The sequence below is a fragment of the Solenopsis invicta genome, chromosome 11 (assembly GCF_016802725.1).
Source record: "Solenopsis invicta isolate M01_SB chromosome 11, UNIL_Sinv_3.0, whole genome shotgun sequence".
In the NCBI taxonomy this organism is placed as follows: Eukaryota; Metazoa; Arthropoda; class Insecta; order Hymenoptera; family Formicidae; genus Solenopsis; species Solenopsis invicta.
This window is the reverse complement of record NC_052674.1, coordinates 1,191,889-1,213,893: the sequence shown is the minus strand read 5'-3', so window position 1 is coordinate 1,213,893 and position 22,005 is coordinate 1,191,889. Positions and strand designations below refer to the sequence as shown.

General features: G+C 31.2%; 3 protein-coding genes across 3 annotated transcripts in view; all 3 read right to left on the bottom strand.

Moving 5' to 3' along the window:
* Positions 1–1,309: 1,309 nt before the first annotated feature.
* Positions 1,310–7,565, bottom strand: LOC105196963. The gene is made up of 5 exons (XM_011163128.3): positions 6,732–7,565; positions 3,294–3,431; positions 2,637–2,813; positions 2,261–2,374; positions 1,310–1,978 (listed from the first exon to the last, which is right to left on the bottom strand). The coding sequence occupies exons 2-5, from the start codon at positions 3,405–3,407 to the stop codon at positions 1,904–1,906; spliced, it is 480 nt and encodes a 159-aa protein (XP_011161430.1). The 5' UTR covers positions 3,408–3,431; positions 6,732–7,565; the 3' UTR covers positions 1,310–1,903.
* Positions 7,566–7,980: 415 nt separating this feature from the next.
* The window catches only part of LOC105197001 (plasmolipin), a 31,225-nt gene continuing 17,200 nt past the window's right edge, over positions 7,981–22,005 (bottom strand). The window contains exons 2-4 of the mRNA XM_026130773.2: positions 11,957–12,124; positions 10,482–10,589; positions 7,981–10,402 (exon numbers count right to left, since the gene is read on the bottom strand). Of these exons, the coding sequence (XP_025986558.1) occupies positions 10,319–10,402; positions 10,482–10,589; positions 11,957–12,124 (360 nt within the window). The 3' untranslated portion in view covers positions 7,981–10,318. The remainder of the gene's footprint in view (positions 10,403–10,481; positions 10,590–11,956; positions 12,125–22,005) is intronic.
* On the bottom strand, positions 12,131–21,755 carry LOC113003040 (dynein intermediate chain 3, axonemal-like). Its single transcript, XM_039454780.1, is given in 1 exon segment — positions 12,131–21,755. A coding segment is annotated over 1 exon segment (3,060 nt). The 5' UTR covers positions 15,991–21,755; the 3' UTR covers positions 12,131–12,930.

Sequence of the window (22,005 nt, the reverse complement as noted above, 5' to 3'; positions counted from 1 at the left end):
AATAGCAGCCCGTCAGACACCATCGCGCCTGCCGAATGGCAGCACGCCAACATGCGAGGCGCCAGACGAACGGCAACCCGAGAAGCGCGAGGGCGACGGCCCGCGGTACCGCGCACTTGCGATAAGTACAAGCGTGTGGACAAACACGCGCGCGACATGTGAACCTGATTTCTATGGTAGCAGATGGCCAAAACAGAATTACACGCGCATAAACTCCCAAAATTAGTAAATAAAAATAGCCGTCCTGTAAACTGAACTGTTAAAAGCAGAGCAAAAGTTGATTAAATTATTTTATTTTAAAAGTGTGGTCTGATATGATCATATGATAACTACACAAAAAATAATATATTATAATACTTTACGTAATTTAATAATTTAATTTTATTAATATATTTTGGTGTAGCAATATTTCTAATATATATTTTTAATACATATGTACACATATTATAGTATATACATGTATATACTATACATATTAGAACAAAATGTTATTTTGTTATCATTATTGCTCTAACTTATTGCTCTAATTCGTATATTTTAATGCTTACAAATAATATCGATTCAAAATTTTTTTTTAAATTCCCTAATTATTTAATTGAATTCGTGAATTCTATAAAGATTTTTATTTCTACGTCATCTTATTTGCATCCAAATAAAATAGTGAAAGGCTTTTGGGAAAAAATATTATAAAAAACCGTGCTCTTACAAATGACATAACGTAGAATAAAAATTCTTTATAAAATTTATAAATAATTTTGAAATCTTAATAAAACAGTTCGAAAAAGACGATGAGCTAGCAAACGAGAGAAGAAGACAGTTTAAAAAGAGAAAAAAAGACAACTTTCCACAGACTCCCCAACTCATCGCTGCCTCGACGCAGGCCGAAATTGGAGAACGGATGCCAATGGATGCTGCTCTTTCTGCTTGTGGTGTGCTGTAAAAAGGGTCTTCAATGGCAACTCTGGTACAACTAACCGAATATTTGTTGCAACTCCACAAAACTATGCATGTATTCAACTTTTTAAGATAATAACTTTGCAACAAATAACGAGCGACGGTCAAACATCTTTTTAAAATCAAAGAGGCTGATTCCGTTATGATTAAGGTCAAAAATGTATCAAAAATGTATCAAGGAACAAAGAAATAGAAATATTTTAACGTGAATTGTTTTGAATTATAAATCGTTTATATAAGAAGGTTTTAAAGAAATAATTTATTATCTACTGATCAAATCAAGCAACCCAAGTTAACCACACAAGGAATCGATTCTCTTTGAAAATTTTGATTATAGAAATAGAATTATACGACATTCTTTTTCGGTTATTTATTATTCGAGAAATATAAATATTACATACGCATATAAAATAAATACGTTTACATTAAGTAAAGGTTCTGAAAGAATATTGATTAACATCACACAATCATAGCGAGCTCACAAAATAAATGTAAATAGCGCATTTTTGATACGCATTATTGACACAAAATATACCCAACATAAAGTTGAGATAAGATATGAAGTAATGTGAAGATCGTATGGTTTTTACTTTAATTTTTATGTTATTATCAAAAGTATGATTTTCTAAGCTTAAATTACGTTTAGATAACACGAATAACATTTAGTGAGTATTACAACCTCGCAATTTCTGAAAACCAATCATCAGTATATAAAAGTAAAAAGTATGATACAACAATTTCATAAAATATGAAATATAAAAATATTCTTCTGTATTTTTTCAATACTCGCCAAGTATTGAATATTGTCTGGCAGTCAAAATTCGTTGTAGAACTTGTATTAATTTAATTAAATAAAATTCCTAAAACAGGCTTTTCTTGTAAAACGTTTTGCCGCGATTCATACATGAAGAATCTGTTTTTGTTAGTAAAAATCGCATAACTTGAGCGCTTAGATCCCTCTATAAGTACGAAGGGCAATGATTGTGCTGAAGAGATACAAACCCGCGTTCACCAGACCGCAAATCTAAATAAAAATATTAAAACATTATTTTTATATAATAAAATCAGATATAATTTGAAATACATAAATTTAATTACGGTATGTATTTAAAATGTCGCTTTTAAAATTCCAACATTCATGCTAAAGAATTTACTGAAAATTACTGAAAATTATCTAAATAAAATTCTTTAGATAAAATGTTATGTATTAAATTTATGGCATCTTGTAACATAATATAACAAATCAAATATTATTTATTCATTGTACATTATAATTTTATTTTCATTAATGTATTATTATACTTACGGAAGCGCCTAATAACAGCTCATAGTTATATCTCCTATAGTTATTGATGTGCACCATGAGCGTCAACGAGGCGGCAAGTAACAATCCAAATGCAATGGAATGATAAATGAGTTCCTGAAAATTTAAAAATTATATCAATTAATATAACCTTAATAAATCATCTTTTCTTATTTCCCACATTTTTAATATTATTTAGGCAAGTTTTAAGTTTTATTTAAAAATAATTTTTCCGTCTTATAACGTACAGATATCTAATAGATACAATAAAATGTACAGATAAAATATAATAGATTAAATTATATTTAATAATTAATTGCATGTATAATTTAATTAAGTCATATAAATATATAATTGAAATTTTTATTTCTGTACTTACATGGATAGTTTTAGATAGAATAGATGCAGTAGAAAAAGACGTCAGACAACTGAGAAGAAGGATGAAAGTACTAATCATAAAAGTAGTCGTTATGAGAAGGAAGAATAGCTCTGCGGTAGTTCGATAAACGTTAATAAATTCGTGACCAACGATTCCTACGCAAACTATGCCCAGGGCCTGTAAAAACATAAAAATATTTTGAATTAGAGAAATATAATTTTCTTACATAAACATTAACAAGTTGTCGAAATATAACATAAATGTTACCAGTACTGTTACTAGCTAAAAATATCTGTTCCGGATATTATTATCGTAACAAACCGTATATCCGATTGTACGGAAAGCGGAAATATTGCTGATAACACAAATACTAGCTTAAGATTGTAAGAATTTTCAGTAAATTATACTTCCGTAAATTATGCTGCAAATTAATAGTGAATTCTTTTAATCAAATAACTTTTATAATTAAAAACAATAAAAGTGTACAATAAAACATTATTTCATAATTAAGAACGATAAAAGATGTACAATAAAGAATTGTTTATACTTAAAATTGTTGTTATATTTTTATTGAAAAGTTATCGTTATTATCAATAATTAATTAAAAAATATCTGCGTAAATAAATAAATAAATGCAGTAATAATGAGGCAACATACCACTTGCAGCAATTTTAAAATACCGCTCCAAGTTTTTAAGTAACCAGTGTTAATAACAATCGTCGACGAGCTGCTCGTTACTGTTTGCGTTCTAATCGTCACTGAGTGGGACATCGTCGTCTCGTTCTAATGATAGGTCTGAAATCAAAAGATGATTGTTCACCGTTGCTTATCGTTATTTATAAAGATTCCATTCAATATACGTAAGCGGCAACGTTTATGTACGTCAAGTAGGACAGGGTCAAGATTTCGAGACGTGACCTACATCGTGCGAGAATCCTCACTGTTTCTCCATGAAAACAAAAGTACCTTTATTTCATTTCCTCCCAAAATTCAACACTTACCTATATATCTATTTTTAAAAATTTTATATACATATATATAGTGCTTTAATAATATCAAGGTTGAGTTTAGAAAATTAAAAGTTAAATAACTTTTAACTTAACTTAGTTAATTTTAAACGAGTTAATATTTAACTTTAACTAATTATTTTCCAAACACATAAATTATAATTTATTAATTTTTTCCCAAGTTGAAATGTACTTATGTAAAAGAAAAGAAAGAAAACATTCCTATATAAAAAGAAACAATAATTCTTTGTTATTTCATATAAATTTAGTATAAAAATAAAAAATATTACATTTATATATACAGTCACGAAACTAATTGTCTGGACACAGGATATTGGAAAATTATTTTGTGTGCTTAAATTCACCTAATGTTATAATTTTATAAAAAAAACTCGACCGGAAATGAAAACTCACTCTGTTAGTGATACACATTTCCAGAATCTTGCCGCTAAAATAATATTCTTTATGATTTTACATAAATAATTTCTGATTCTTTCAAACTGTAAGCCATTACTTTCGGTTTCAAACACAGCTGTTAGATTGAATCAGATTAAATAATATTACAGAATTAAATTGACAAGTCAATTTTATATTACTGATGCTAATATAACATCTTTTAGAATTCTTAGCCCCTCCTCTTATTATTTTAGCGCCAAGATTCTACTACCGTATATAGGCCTATCTCGTCTTTAATTGTATTATACATATACAAAAACGGTTTAGATTCAAATATTACTTATTGAAAAAAATTAAGTTGGTCTGTTATTAACAAAAAATTGAAAAATATATTTAAATAAAATTGCAACAAAACTCTGGTTCTGCTTCATCTGTTTTTACTCAAGAAAAGGCGATAAAATTGTGACGGAATAATATTAAATAAACAAAATAATCTTATATGCAGTTACAAAACTAATTGTCGGACATACGAAATATTGAAAGTTTATCTTGCGCTACAAATCAAAAGTAAACTTTTAATGAAAATGCATCATTGACAAGAGTTGTCACTTCTAACCATGTTTTCTTTAGAAATATTATAAATAGTCGATGATTTTATAGCTTAAAATAAATCATATCTTGCATCTGAACAATTAATTGCGTCACTGTATATATTTCATGATTTATGTTGCAATTGTTATTTAATATCAACAAATTTTTAAAAATTAAAAAGTACAATTTAATATAAATAATGCTTTTCTAAGTTAACTTTTAATTTTACTTAATTTAATCTTAACGCAACTTTTAACTGAGTTAATATTTTGTTCAAGCAACTTTTAACATAATTAAATTAATTTTACAAATCGTTAAATTTACTTTAGTTCAAAATTAATGTTAACTTATTCAATCTTAAATAACACAATGTAAGATTAATTATAAAATTTGATTCGTAAAAAGTAAGTAAAAGTTAAGTCATTTTTTAAAAACGAATCGATTTGACATTTAATCACTTCAATTGATCGACATAGACACAAAAATATTTCGGAGCATCCTATGATGGTCAAAAACATCCTGACACACCCTTTAAGCTTACCGATCGATAGTGCGTGGAGACCTTCGAATTTACTTTCTCTCATTGAAGAGAAGCCATGAGTACAATAACATGGAATGTATTTTAGCTCCAAGTGCTAGCTTTTTTATTAAACTTTATATGATGATCGCTATAATAATATCAAGTTTATCTTCACTCAAATGACAACCAAATTGAATTTTTAATATGACCTTAAGATTACAATTTTCCTTTTATTGTAACAAATTTTTTATCGATATTGTATCAAAGCAATTGATGTATCATTGAAATCGCAAAGCAATTTTCTCTTTATATTATAGTAAAAATTATATCAAATCAAATATTTTAAATCTTGTTTCTATTAACTGCATTAATTTATCAAGCATTTGTGAATAAATTTCATAAAAATTTCGTAAAATATATATAAGCATAAAATATATAAATTACAATTTGATTAAAAAATAATAATGACGATTTATCTTCCTTAAATGAATCGTAATTAAAATGGCAAAATTGTATATAAATCTTCAGTAGAAAGAATCGCTGATTAGACAAATTGATTTATTGGTTTGCATAAGTAATCAGAGAAACATATCTTTCCGTACACCTTTTACAAAAACTACGCGTAAAGTACTAAAGTAGTAAAGTTTCGAAATAACTTCGAAAGACACACGTACAAAAAAAAATGAATTTTATACTGAGAACAAAACAGACCACGGTTTACCGTGCGGTACTGAAAAATATTAGGGTCAGTGAAGCGAAAATTTAGCACGACGGAAATTGAGAAGCGCGTCCGCGCTACGAACGAACAAATGTCCGCTCGCGGTAGTCATGAGTTATTTTTAAATATCCAAAACACACACGTAAGACGTAAGTTAAAAATTTATCAGAGCTTTCGATTAGGACATATCCTGGATATATCCATGATAAAGCTTCGCTTAATGTTTCCTCCATGAAATATCGCTATTGATTTTATTTCATCATAGTAATGATTCTTCACTCATATTTTCCAAATTATCAATTTGTTTTCCAAATTACTCAATTTATTTCACCTAATAAAGTTTAAATTAAGTCGTTAATTAACCTTTTATATCAACTTTACAAAATAGAAAAATAAATTATATAAAATAGATAATTCACAGCAATCTATATCGCATTAATTATAATATTAACAAAAATACTAGTAATACAAAGTATATACAAATTTTTCATATTTTACAATCAAAAGTTACAAAATTGACTTTAGTGAATAAGAATAAAAATTGCCTATTATACTTCCTCAATGATATAAGAAAATGTTATTGCGATGTTAACGTTACAATATATTTGCACGTATTTTAAATTGTAATTATTATCGAATCATTTTGTAAGCATCAAATATCGCGCGTTTATTTTTTATAACATATAAAATTCTCAATTAAAAATTATTCCATTCGCTACGATTAAATTGATAATTACATGACGTGCGATTAAATGGAAAAGTGTAATCGACGTGCAACCGAATGAATAATTAACCAGATTGCGTGCTTAATCGAGTTAATGACATAAGAAATCGCGCACGCCGTGCGCAAGATTTGCACTAACCTGAAGAAAACACGTTGTTGCACATCGGCCGTCAGCGTCTGACTGAAGCGTTGCGTTTTGAGCGCGGTACCAAAGATGACGTCACTGATGATATCATACGTCCACACATTTTTAGACGATACGCGTGTACTATATCTACATCTAATCGATGTAAATACATCGCGATTCTTAATGGGGCAGCATGAATAAACATATCGATGTTCGTCTTTTTAACGAAAAAAGATAATAAAACGATGAATGTGCTAAAGCATGATAAAAGCATCAAGCATTATTCACGACATGTCTATAGGATGCATCAATTCGCATTCTACGCACATTCAGTGCACTTACAATTAGATAACTTGAAATAATGTAAATAAAGATAAGATAAATGTATCTTAAACAAGTTAAAAATAATTTTGTTTTAATTTATCTAGATAAAAGATAAAATTATATATGGTTTTATCTAGAACATTTTTTAGATAATATCGCTATTGAGCAAAATACTTTAAGATATGGAAACAATATTCTTTTTATTTCTAAATCTTTGTTTCTTAAAAACCAAAGTTCTTCAAATAATTCAATTTGATAAAAAATATTACTTTTTGAAATCAATACATAAAAATTAAGTTTAAAAATTAAAGTTAAAAAATAGAAGAAATAGTGTGAGTCACAATATATAATGACTGAGAAAATTCCTTGCAAGTTTTCAAATTTATTGCATGGTTTATAGATTGGTTATAGATTTTCAGTGCTAATAGTAAACGCAACTCTGTTATAACCATTTTAAAAAATTCTCCTATTAGTTATAACTTGACGAATAAAACTAAGGACAATACTTGTATTCTTATTATTGTTTATATTATCTCAAATAATTTTAAAGAAACTCTTATTTAAAATGAAGATAATACTCATTATAATAATCTAGATAAAGACAAAACTATTTTGTTATCTAAATGATTATCTACATTTTTATATAGATAACGACAAACATTGGGCACATTTTCATACGATTCTCTTTATACTTTTTATGTAAAAAATCTAGATATAATATAAAATATCTACAAGTATACAGATTTAAAAATTAACAACAAATAAAGCAAGGTTCTTTGAGATAAATCAAGATAAAATATCAAAGCCAATGTGAGCTACCGTAGTTAACAATGAGTGATTAAAAAAATTGTTACAATATAGGTTTTACGAATACATATGTTTCGATCGATAGAAATAACGTGAAAGGATAAAATTTGTGATAAAGAAACATCCGTGCTCAACGACCTTTAATTTTTCTTTATTTATGTATAGCATCCATAGCTTAAAAATAAATAAACTTCAAAAATTAAAAAAAAATGTTTGAGAACGTAGATATATGTATATATATTATGTATATATCACCGTGCGCGTAAATCAATTACGGTTGCGCGGCAAATAGTGCTACATATAAATGAACATATAACAATGTTGAGAACGAACGACTTTTCAGAAGATAAATGCGTAATTGTCGACGCGGCTGAGAAATAACGAATGAGTGGGAGAGACAAGTAAGTGAATGCATCCTCTCAATAGATGATAACAAGAAGAGTGGCATAATCTTAATTGCCAACGTAACGTCCACTTTTAGCTTCAGCTAATCGCATCGGCACTATCACGCGGCAATAATGATCCAAAAACGCTATCGAGGGACATGCAAAGGCAAAAATTTTTGAGAACATAAACTTCTGTAGATATAAAACATAACAAAAAAAACGTAAGCTATATCCATAACCGATTCCATCGAGACAAAAAGCTCCCTTAATTAATCCAGTATCCCTCTACTTACGACCACTTCAACTTACGAAATTTCAGACTTACGATCGACATGATATTAACTAAAAATGAACTAGTAGATTATAACGAAACTGATTAACATGCGAGCTAATTAAATATTAGTTTTATAATACCAACTATTATATTAAAAGTTATCTCTTTAAGAAGAAATAGTATTGTGTTTTTCACTTGTTGAAGTTAAATCTGTATTAAATATTAATTTAATAATAGCAAATATTATATTAAAAATTATATTCTTCAAGAATAATAATTTTATTTTTTATTTTTTAAATATAGAAAACTATAATCATTTTAAAAATATAATAATTACAAATAATATGTGTTTTATCTATATAAAATAATACCAATAATAAATCAATTTAAACGATATATAGCATTAATTGCAGTTTGACGCACTTAACATTATATTGCTACTAAACTTACGATCAATTTGATTTACTACCAAAGTCTTAGAGCGTAACTCCGTCGTAAGTAGAGTGATATCTGTATATGGTTTACATGAAAATGAAAGAGAATGTAAAAAGAAATTACACTGTATCCGATCTAGAAAAGATATATGTATATATAATATATATACCTATGTCATAGCTATATATATATATATATATATATATATATATATATATATATATAATGTATAGAAATATATATATATGTGTGTATATAAATAAGATCTCGCGAGAGTGCGCAAAAGTACGGTTAGAAAATAACGTTTCACGCACTTATATCTATTGCGCGACAAGTTAATCCGTCAGGACAGTAAGAAGTGAATTGACATTTCTCATAATTACTGACGAAGATCACTCAATACAAACTTCGCTAAGGTAGCCTTAGATTATAAAACACCGAGTCTTTGCGTGCATTGAATTGTGCCGATTAAAAGCTAATGGTAGCCCTTCGGAAACTTACCGCACACTGATATACGAAGGTCTCTTAAAACTATTTATCTTGTCGTTTGCCAAAGGATTATACGATCGAAGTAATACAAACAAAATGACGCCAGTTTCATGTGTAATAGATTACCTCATCATCTGCATGTAATATTAAATAAAAACGGTATAGGTAAAATGATAAATTTTCTTAATTAAAAATCTTAGATAAATTAATAAACACAAAGAAATAATGTAAAAAACTAAAAGATAAATATTTTCAGCCACGAAAGATAATTTATCTCCTAGATTATCTTTATCTAAAGATACTTATTTCTAATAATATTTAAAGATATTAATTCCTTTATTATAACAAGCAGATTAATATTCAAATGTAATATTCAAATAACCCATATCGAGATTACTGGAACTTACATGACAGAAAATTTTTTCTACATTTAAAATAATTTTAAAATAGACGTCGAGATTATTTTTTGGATTACTTCTGTGTTATAATTTCTCAGGTAAAATTGCACGATTTCGTGAACATTATTGTCTTCAGGCAGGTATCTCGAATGTAATACTCTGTTCGCTTTTGCGACTTCGTTGACCCTTTCCGACGCGATACCGAGTTCCGTTCTAACGACGATGATCACGACAAGTAACTAATCTTAAGGCACGTAGGTACAGAGTCTTTTTTTTTAAGCTACACACGATCTGAGGAGGATCACGCCGGACTAGTTTCAAGCCGTCCCTCCCAGTGCTGACTCTCTTGCCGAGCATAATCTTGGAACCATGCCAAAATTTCCTTGGACGGACGCTGAGAAGTTGCGGGTCTGATCGCGGCAATTGTTGTTGTTGCTGCATGCTCTTCAGGTACCTGGCTTGTCCTCTGTAGACTGTAGACAGTGTTCATTGCGTGTTAGTGCTCTTCCATTCGACGTATAGGAAATAAGCTCCGGCAGCGTATGCGATGGTATTGAAGATTCCAAATACCTATAAGCAATATCAATTGTGTTTAAATAACATCAACAATTATTGTATTTAATTTTTAAAAATGTCATAATAGTCTCACCCCAGCAGCGATATTCGATGATGCATTTCTGTATGCGCTCCAAGCCGACAATTGTGCGATGAATGCGATCATGTAGAGTACGGCTTCGACAGACGTATTTAGAAGTTCCTGGAAAATATAATAAGTTTATTCGAACGTACGTCACATTTCAAAACTAATATTAACAATAAACATTTACATATAGAATTGTTAGCGAAACAAAAACAATATTTCCTGATTTTTCTTGATTTTTTCGATCACTTTTTGAAGAAATTCCTGACTGAAAGAAGCACTGAGTAGAAACAAAGACAGAAATACTAAAAATTATTAATTACAAACAAAATGTACAATAAAAAATAAAATAACAAAAAAAAATAAAATCTAATTTTTACTATACTTTTTAAAGTATTTTTAATGCAATAAACTTTAATCTTGCACTTGTAAGAGTATTTATTTTTCTGCAATTTCTTAAATTCTGTTAGACATAATTTTGGGTTTCTCGACATTTTTTTGCTCTTTTAATAGTTTGAAATATTCTCGATAAAAATTTTGCATCTTAATAATGATTTTTTTTTACTAATTTCTATTCCAAATCATCTACAACTTGAACAGGATTAGTTTCTTCTCTTTGTGCAACAATCGATCAATTGACTTGATTTTTTAATTCAATACGTGAATATTTTGTTTTTATTTTATATATTGGTTGTTGAAATTTAATCATCACTAAAATACTTTGTTCTAATTAAGTACGGTCCTATTAATAAAAATTTTATTTTAACTATATAATTTAAAAATGTTCAACATTTGTATGCAAAACTAAGATAAGATATCTTTTGTAATAAAAATATTTAAAAAAAAAGAATTATTAAAACATTATAGATATTTTGCGTAATTTTTTATAAATTTGTTGTGAACAATTTGCAAAACGTTATTAACAAATAATAATAAATAATATTACCGCATAATAATAATAATAATACTTTGTAAAAGTCAAGATAGTAGAGTTTTTTTTTTAATTGTTAATAGCTTTCTGCAAATCGCTCACTGCAAAACTAAAAAATTATAAAAAATATTTATAACACTTCCTTAAATAATTTTAAAATTTAGAAACTGATATTACTATTATAACATTAGTAATCTTATTTTAGATTAAAAAATGTTTTAATTCCCTGACTTTTCCCTATTTTCCTTGATCATTTCCAACAACCCTGACATGTTTATAAAAAATAGAAGCAACATTGAATACAAAAATTTTCACAAAAATATTATAATAATTGGGATACAATATCAATGATGTAATGTATTCGAAAATGTACATCAATTCTCTAAAGACTTCGAAAAATCAAATTATCTATCTTAGATAAATTTTAAATTGACTAAATGTGAAAATAAACTTCCGCAAAAATACAATGCAGTGTAAACAAAAGAAAATTTAAACGTACAAGTTCCGTTTTAGCAATTTCTTTGTTTAGAGATTTTTTTTCTTTCACACTTACAGTTAGAATCCAGTTGATGGGCAACTTAAGTGCCTCTCGGAGAGAATATAGATATATAGCGCACCATATGATCGTGGATATGAAGCATATTACCACAACGAACAGAAACCAGTGCGTTGCACCTATGTACGCTGGAGATGCGCACGCCATGCATATTATGCCCAGAACCTGGAAAAATGTCAAATGCCTTTGTTATCGTTATTGTGTGATTAACATAAACTTAAAAATTTTAACAATTGTAATAATAGGAACAGTTTTTTCGTACAAATTATGAAAATCTGCGTTCGCGCGCAGCCAATAGCATTTTTACCGCATCTTTAGATACTGTTTAATATTCGTTTGTAACTATTTAATAAGTCTTTAAAAATGTACAATTATTTATTGCTTCAACTTGTTTTAACGGGAGTAAAGTATTTGATACAGTAAAAAAGTAAATTAGTCATGTTATTTTAGTTGAATCAATTATTGCAGAATTAGAGGAACAAATCTGACTGATTTTATTTTGAACGGATTAATTTATCCTTCAACTTGTAGGGATTTAACTCTCGCACGTATGTTAACATGAATTATTTTTTTAATGCTTAATTTTGTTCTAATATATTGTCCTTTGCTTTTAATATTATTCTTTAGAATAATATTGTCTTTATATATAACTCTTATATATATATATATATATATATATATATATATATATATATTATCTTACATTACATATTATATGCTTGCTATAATATAATCTTTAAAATTTCAATACAATTATGTGCGTTGTAGTTATTACGTAATTCATTGCTCCAAGGAATTTCTGAGCAGTTGTTGATCTATGTTATCTTATCAACTCGTTTACAACCCAAATTACCATTATACAAAATTGAAACGGTAGCCATTTGTCTTCACAAAAGAGCATTTCAGAAAAGTCTTTTTATTTATACATTTATACATTCTTCATACTTTGTATTTTTATACTTTGTTATTCTTCATACATCATTCTTCTTTCCTTCTTTCACACAAATGTTCCAATCAAATTTTGGACAATATGGTTTCTCCGCTATTATCTTTCGCGCCTCGTCCCTGACTTTATAAAACTCTTGCAGATATATATCTATCATTTCTTCATCCTCTACACGTTCTTCATCCATCTCACGTTTCTCTTCCAAGATCTCGTCTTTTTCTATAAGATCGTAATATTCTGGAAATTTGAGAGACACAAAGTTATCGAAATGCTTATCTTGAAGAGCGACTTCGTTCTTTGCTTTAATCATTTTTAGATTCCTCTCTTCAGCTAAACGGACCAACGGCAGTCTCTTCTCCTGTAATTCCCGTGGCTGAAACTTCTTCTTCTCTAAAAGAACTTTCTTCATCCTTTTCTGCTGACGCAGTTTCCATATAGTGTCTTTAGATTTCGGTATTTTGCGTGCCTCTTCTTCAGCCTCCAATCTTAATCGTTCTTCATGTTCTTTCTGAAGTTTCTGCCTTGCCATATCAAGTTTCAATCTATGTTCTTCGTCTGCCCTCGCTTGCCTTCTAGCGATGACTGTCGCATCATTTTGAAGAAAATCTTTCTGCCACGAAGAAAACATCTTCTTTCTTCTCACTTCTCGCCATATATACTCCTCAAACCAATCCATCCTTTCAACCGTATCATCCTCAAATTCCGTTGGTTCTTCAAAAATGCGAAAAGCACTGTTGCAATCACCAGCGCCGATCAGCTTGCAACCGTGTTTACGCGACTCTGGAAGCGATAAGAGAGTTATCGGTTTTCTAGAAATAGTCTGCATGAACACCGGCTTGTTTACTCTCCTTTTAATATCCCAAATTTCTAGATCGCCTAAACTAGTACCCATCAAGAAGATTCCCGGTCGATTACTCCAGCAACACGCGGTGTACACGCAATCGGATTTCCGTCTGAACAAAGGAAGGTCTAAATAATCGTCCTTCCAAATGGCAAAGACGTGGCCGCCCATTGTCAGGAAAACGTCCGAAAGGTGCGGCGATCGGGAAATTGCTACAACGGGACCGTCGTGTGCGGACGAGGAATTAAGAAGTTTGCACTTTTCTAAACCGGACGTTTCTACGTCGAACATCTGACCCTCCCAGGTGCAACAGGCGAAATGTCCCTGCGCCGTACCGATCCACAATCTCTTCGTGAAGTCGACATCCGTACAATCTAATTCGTTACGACGCCTATCACTTTCTCGAAAAGCATTGATGGACGAAAGACACAAGTAAAGAGGTGTGAAAGATGGGTTTTCGGAAGGCCGAACGTCCAAGCGATACGTTGGTCAAAAAATACCGTTAACGTCATCGCGATCGCTCTTTAGCTGAGAAGTAACGGAGTATCTAAGAAGATCCCAGATAGCAACAATTCCGTCTTCGGAAATCGTCAGGAATTGACAGCTCGAGCTAGTGGACAGTTTCGTCAGTTTTCCAGATGGCTCTATCCTATAATTGTCAGGAAGCCATTGTATTCGATGAATCGGCAACTCGTGCGAGTGATCCCGATCGGATATCACGGAGGCAAAAGTAATAGAAACAGTGTCCCGAGTCGAAAAGTCGAGCTCAACGTCTGCTCGAGCCTCGGCATCTCGATTTTCTATTTGCCCGTGAATATTCCAGACGACCACTTGACCAGACGCGGAACCGCCGATTATGAAGTCACCGTTCATCGGGCAGAAGGAAATGCAGTAGATTTTCTGACAGCACCATAATGACAGCCGAGGCCGGAGAGAATCGGCGAGCGACCACAGCAACGCTGTCGGTTCCGGTTTCAATACAATGTCACGCTCGACGCTCGACGTGGATCGAACAATCTCAAGCGACAGTGCGGTAACATAAGAAACAGCCACATATCCGACGAGGTCTGGATGCCAAGAAGCATCGGAGATGACCTTGCCTGCCGTGAAGCGCAAGTCGATGAGAGAGAAGCGTTCCGCGCAAGTGATCTCATCTCGCGGTCGGGTTATTTCCAACTCTCGCTGCGCAAGCGTCTCGATGTCGTCCACGTGCACGTTCACGACCGTATTGTAACACACGGCCTCGAGCATTTCCTGGACGCGACTTTCCAAAAAAAGCTCCAATGGGCCCTTCTCCACCGGCTTCTGATCCGCGTCGATCTCGGACACCTCTTTCGAACCCTCGATAGTCCTCTTCTCTTCTGACTCTTTCTCGGATTTCTCCTCGGCAGATTTCTTTTCCTCTGTCTCTTTCTCCTCCGATTCGACATCATCAACTTGCAATCCCAGGGTATCCTCGTAAACGTATTGGGTCCAGACGTTCTTAGGATAACCAGGATAGGTTTGAACTTCGACTTCCCGCGGCTCAAAGTGTGTTTGAATCATTTTAGAGACGCATTTTCTCTCGATATTTTCAAATCTCTCATGTGGAATTAACTCTACATAGCTGTCCCAAGACCCTTCCGAAGATCTATCACAGAGCCTCCGGTTCAGACCTAAAGATTTGATCGGAAGATACACTTCCACCTCGAAGAACTCTCTTGAGCTTGTAACCAAGCCCTCGTCTAGTACCTCCTCGCTTCCGAGGGATTTCCAGAACCTGCCAGTTTTCCTGATCCTCTGAATAACTTCGCTCCGGATTTTCTTGCTGATGTCGGCGTTCCTCCTCGCTACAGTTGACCTCGCGTCCTGTGTTAAACAGATCATGAAATCGCGACCGGTTAACTCGGTGGACGAATAGCCCACAAGGAAAGTATCGCCGCTGTAAGCCTCGATCCTATCACGATACGGCTCTAACGACGAGCCCGCGACGTTGGCGAACCTTAAAACAGTCTCTCGCGACACGTAGGCCCAAGGATATTCCAGAAACACATGCTCGCCGACCGAGCAACCCAGTTCTCGCTGAATCTCGGGATCGAGGCACACATGCTCCACATTTTCGATATTTTCGTCGTGCAGCGTCCAATTCGATCGGTACTTAACCCCTTTCCTCGACATTATTCTCGTGGCTCCGTAACGCGTGACGGCCACTCGGAAAGCAAATTCAACTGTGAACGGTTCCAAGCATCGATCAAACGACACCATTCCTCGAATACGGTTTCCAAGAAATTCTCTTTGCAACTGTAGCGGTAGATTCGACGCGATTTCGCGAGACTTACGTGAAATTTCTTAGAATTGCATATAGATTTCTCTATTATTTTTTCCACGCTATCACGTATCATATTTTTGCAACGTTAGCATTATTTTATGTTACAATATTGGTATTGCTCTTCTTTGTTTACCGCAATCATATTCGAGACGGCTTTACGCCTCAAAAAGTATGCAATCTTTTATTAATATGGCCCGTTACGAACGGCAGTCGCTACTTCCATTTATTATACCGCCAAGTCGTAAGCGCCTTAGCCGTACAGCACTTTACTTTTAAGTTCTTAGCGGCAATAATGCGGCACGCTTATAGACGGTGTGATCAATGTTGACCTTTTGCGAGCGACTGACTTAAGCGGCTGCCTTGTCACTAAATATACACGGGTGACTAGAAAACACACTAAAGCAAAGAACGTGTAATACGCGTTTCTCGCTTTAATGTGTTTTCTAGTCACCCGTGCGTACATCGCACAAGACAACAATTTTAACTTGCGAGTCTCGTTACATGTTGAACTCTACCCGGTCAAAAGAGAAAAGCAAGAGTCAAGATAGAGCAATGTAAATATTACAGAAATTATGACTATCGATTTATTTGATATATGTCGATTTAATAAGTTGTTTAATAAAAATTTGATCACATGTCATATCTCTTCTCCAATATCTTCTCCAATACTTTTTTATTGGGTAATATTTTTCGCAATAAACTCTTTACAGTTTTTTAAAGGTGGTTATAAAGTCATTAATAAAATTAATGATGATTTTAATTTGAGATAATATTTCTAGCTTCGTTTACGATTGTGTTTTGCATAATTGAAAAATGTATGCACTAAAAAAAAATTTATTGAAAAACTAAAATATTTAGTCTGACACATTTAATTAAATATTGAGTTAATTTGATTAATTTTTCATCAAAATATTTTAATGATTGACATGAATAAATTATATCTTTTCTTCTGCTAGTAAATTGTTGAATCAATTAAATCAACTCAATATTTAGTTGAACATATTGGACTAAGTATTTTAGTTTTTCAACCAATTTTTTTCTGAATATATAATAATAATTGATATAGAAATATTATTAATCAAGATCCGCTTCAACCAAAAGATAGAACTTTTTATCTCTTATATGTTATTTGCATTCTAATATTCAACTTATTATCTTCACAAATATTTTTCTTAACTTTTAAACCTTCAATAACAATTCAAATTAAATTTCTATCAAGATTTTAATTTAAAAATCTATTTAAAATTGATTAAAGAACAAGCTTGCGTTATTTATTTAAAAGAAAAATTTAACAACGCTATTTAAGTTTATTAAATTTATTAACACATATTTCGAAAAGACATATATACTGTTATTATTTTCAGTATTTGTAATTAAAAGCAGTAAAGCGTCTGAGTTTATTGAACTTTTCAAGATAATAATCTTTTAGATAATAAGGATATGATAAAATGTTATCGATAAACTGCAGAATAATCTCAAGTAAAACGTAAAGGAATATATATTGTCAAATTCCACAATAAACGCAATAAAAATAAATTAAAATAGACATAAAGAACTATAAAACACAAGTTATCGCGCGGTTTAACTCGCAATTCATTAATTCCGCACTACAGCCTAAATAGACGCAATTAAGCTACACTTCGCATGCCTTGTTATAATCATTACGTTAAATATGTGATGCATGACGTAATGATGCGGTACGCATATAACACACGACGGTAAGCATACGAATACAAACGACTCATAATTTTCAGCTGGGCGTAATTAATGTCGAAAGCGACGAACAAACATTTCTTTAAAATTATTGTATAGAGCAACGTTAATTGTAACAAGCACACGAGAAGTATTTGAGATTTTCTTACTTTGACTTCGTTTCTGCATATTATCACACGAGACTGCCGCAATTGTAATAAAAATTAACACGAACGTTTTTATGCGCGCCACGATCCTCTAGATATCAGTTGTTATTATTACGCAACGCAAATGTCAAACATGAAGTATATTCAAGAAAAACGGAGACTACGGATATTCAATTCATTTCTAAAAATAGCAGCGCGTATAGGAGGATATTTTCCTCATCATCGATGTGTGATCACATTATATCGGACGTTATATACACATTCGTGTCGCGCTATATGGGCACAAGTGCGGGGGAAGAGGTCAGGCAGAGTTTCTCTAATAAGGCACATGGAGCTAGAGGCATGATTCACGCGTGAAGATACATATATCCGCAGTGACCATATCTGCGTAGTTACGCGATGATCATCTGAAACGCGATCTACGGTAATGCACAGGTATTGCTTTCAAATATTATCTCTCGTCCGGCAGCTACTGCACGCATCCAAACTATGAAATTTCATGCCGCGATAAGTGTATTCTTCTCAGTATTTAAATTATTTATGCATTTTAAGCGTAACACAATTCCCGATAGGGACACATTGTGCAAATATATATGTGTACATAATAATGTCATAAATTTACGAAAATTTTTCAAAATTTTCGCGCTAAGATAATACACCGCGCAGCAACTTTGTTGATATAAATTTTCTTTGTAATATATAAATAATATGTGTCAAAAATGTGGAATAAATCTAAGTTTGAAGTATAAACTGTAGGAGTATCGGTGGATAAATCGATCTATTATATGTATATAGTGTCAATGCGTTTACACTTTAGATAAAAGATATTGATGACATCGCGAAGTGCATTTTTCTTTCACAGCAATCACTTCCTTTGTTCTCGTTACTTTGAAGAAAGTCCTGCGTGACGGATGTAACTCGCATCATTTTCGTTATAATAAACGCGATGCAAAAGGATAGACGGTCTAATTCTACTTCGTAAATCCAACGTAAACATATTTCACAATTATTTCAAAAGTCGTTTATGATTCTTCATTTTAAATGTTGCCATGCTAAACGTATAATATTACATAAAATATTTCGTAAAAGTTTAAAGTCCGACAAACATGCGGCGCGCAGTTTGGGGGAACTTGTAAATGTATATAAATTTACCTAGGAAATTATTATTGAGTACTAAAATCCGCTTTCAACCGGTTAGCTATTTTCTCAATTTAAACGTGTTGATACACTTCCCGCTCATAGTAGGTTATTGTATAAAACATTGCAAGGTTTCTACATTATAGTTTAGGAATAATTATGTATTTTCGTAAAATGTATATGGAGCAATTATATTTCTAAATTTTTTATACATAATACAGATAAAATATTTGTTCAATTATTAAACAATTTTTTTTCGAATTTAATTTTGCAAATATGCCACCAAGATTCGGCGTATTGTTATAATTTGATCAAAAAAACTATTTCGAAATTAATTGTGCAAACACAATTATCAATATTTTATAAAAGATCAATACTCCTACATCCATTTTCGTATCTATGTATCTATAAAATTGCAAATTATAATTTTTATGCAAAATTATATGATAAAATTTTGTATGTATGGTTTAATTTATCAGGATAAACTGCTCGTGGTTATCATCGTAACAATCGCGAGGAAGAGCCGACGAACCCGGAGAGGAAAGGAAATTACATTCATTCTACGTGTCCACAATGGCACGTCTGTACGATGTCAAGAAAGACGCATATGTTTTCACGAGGATCTGCTCGCTTATGCGAAACAAGCAAAATTACACCAATATGCGAAGCTAGCGTAGAGATAACGCCTGCCGGTGTGCGTCGACGAGAAATCTCAGTGACCTACATTCGCCGGTCGTATGCAGTTACTAAACGGCCACCGGTTGCAGCCTACGACGGACACGTCCATCCGTTATCGTCATCATTGACTAATTAATTCAAATAGCACATGACCGAGCGAGGAAGAAAGATATTGCGTGCCTCGCGGGATTATGCAATTTACTTCGAAGCCTTCATCTATAAGAAAAATTCATAATTTATATCTTGTCCCCTCCGTTTTATCCTTTCCTTTACTTTGTAGATAACTTCGTATAAAATAAATCATTTTTATAATGTAGTATAACATTAATTTAAAATAAATTAGATAGAAAGAGGAGAAGAAATATATTATACGTGTTATAATAATTTTCTGATAAAATTTTTCGTAAAATAAAGAGTAAAAAGTGACATTATTAAATAAAATTTAACTCCTTGTATGCACACGCGAGTTTACGGCGTCCACAACTAACAGCGAATTCGGTCACTTTATCACACTGAATTAATGTATATTAAAAGCTATAAGTACATAAAGTTAACAAAGTTAAATGTAAAAGCAGATAAATCTTTTAAACTTATAAATAGCCAATAATTATACTGTTAAACTATTTAACACAATATCCATGTATTATTTTATTGTTAAAGTTGAGTATGTTGTAATATGTCACTGTATTTAGATATTTTATATATAGCAGCATTTAATGTGCACTAACAATAAGTGTAGACCGAGTTCACCATAAGTATCTATCTGGTTCATCTTTAAAAAGGATAGGTGATAGAAAACTCGAGATCTTGTTACGAAAGACCAATAAATCGTTGAATATCAAGCATGAAAGTCTCGCAAGGAAGTATCAGCTCTAAGGTATGACTTTTTTTCTATAAATAACAATTTTTATAATTTTTTTTATAAAAAACATTTTTAATCAAAATGTCTCCTTCAAGGATTTTGACAAATCGTCGCTTCCTTTTTTAGTTATTGCTAAAAAATAGAATATCAAACGACGCACAAAGTTCGTTATTCGCATCAAAGTTCATTAAAAATAAAATATTCGGTAATGCTTATTAAAATAACTTCAACTACAATGACAGATGTGACTTTCTCGTGATATTTCACGGTTTTTTTTTAGATTTCTTACTTTAAGATAAGGAAAGTAAATTTGGATACATTCACGAGTGTATTAGGAAGATACCGATAAAACGTGTGTACTTGTAGAAGATTAATATTATAAGCGATAGGATGGATTATTTGCGATCGTGTGAGAAAATTTAAAATAAGGATGCACGCATAAGCACGAGTTTATTGATGTAAAAAGATATATGCGCTGACCTCCACATGTTAAAGTCGTGTATTGAAAATAGAAATATAGTGTTACTAGGCCTTTACACGATTAAAACAGCTTACGTATATACTGATAGAGAAGTTCCGACAAAAATTAAATTTCAAGAAAGAAACGAAAAAAAAACCATATTTTTTCAAACAATTAAATTTACTACATATTTACATACAGAAATATTCTTCACCCCCCTTACCAAATGTCAACATTTATTACCTTTAGGTACAGCATTAATTGAATTAAAAATTGTTATATAAATTAAAAATATAAAATTACATGTCTTATAAATATCGTAATGAATATCATGTTAAATATAAAAATAAAATTTATTACTAGAAGCTGTTGCAATGATAATGAGCGAGAATCGTATTCAATAGCAACGATTGCCGTACATGTATTTGATTCGTCATCTTTTGCGGCTGTCTGCTCATTAAAATTGCAGAATGGAATAATAGTCAACAATTGCTAACACGAGCGTGTGTATTTGCAGCAATTCATAGCAAACAAATCTGATGCAAAACAAATTGCAGAAAAGACATTCAAACGTTAAATGTCATGTGCAAAAATAAAGTGCATAATAAAACATAAAAAATAAACAAAACAAATCTTCTTAAAACTCGAATAATTTTAAAATTATTGTAAAAAACATTAAAAAATAAATAATGAAAAAATTAACTTTTGTAATAGAAAAGAAATACAATCAAATTAAATTTAGTTAATGTATTTATAGTAAAAATATCTTTTTACTTTTACATTTTTTATATTATTACTGCTATTAGGATTTCCGGCAGATAAATAAATATAAATAACAAAAAAGTAATGAATAAAAAAAGTCATGTCTATTCCATTGTATAAAAAACATACTTTTCAACTTGACAATTGAGTTAAAAATAAATTTAAACATGTATATGCATAAATAGTTATGGGA

Bases quoted from the DNA above. Each gene is read 5' to 3' on its own strand.
- LOC105196963 (XM_011163128.3), bottom strand. From the start codon at position 3,407: ATGTCCCACTCAGTGACGATTAGAACGCAAACAGTAACGAGCAGCTCG. The intron at 2,814-3,293 runs GTATGTTGCCTC...ATGTTTTTACAG, and splicing joins TTTTAAAATTGCTGCAAGTG to GCCCTGGGCATAGTTTGCGT. The intron at 2,375-2,636 runs GTAAGTACAGAA...TTAAATTTTCAG, and splicing joins TTCTATCTAAAACTATCCAT to GAACTCATTTATCATTCCAT.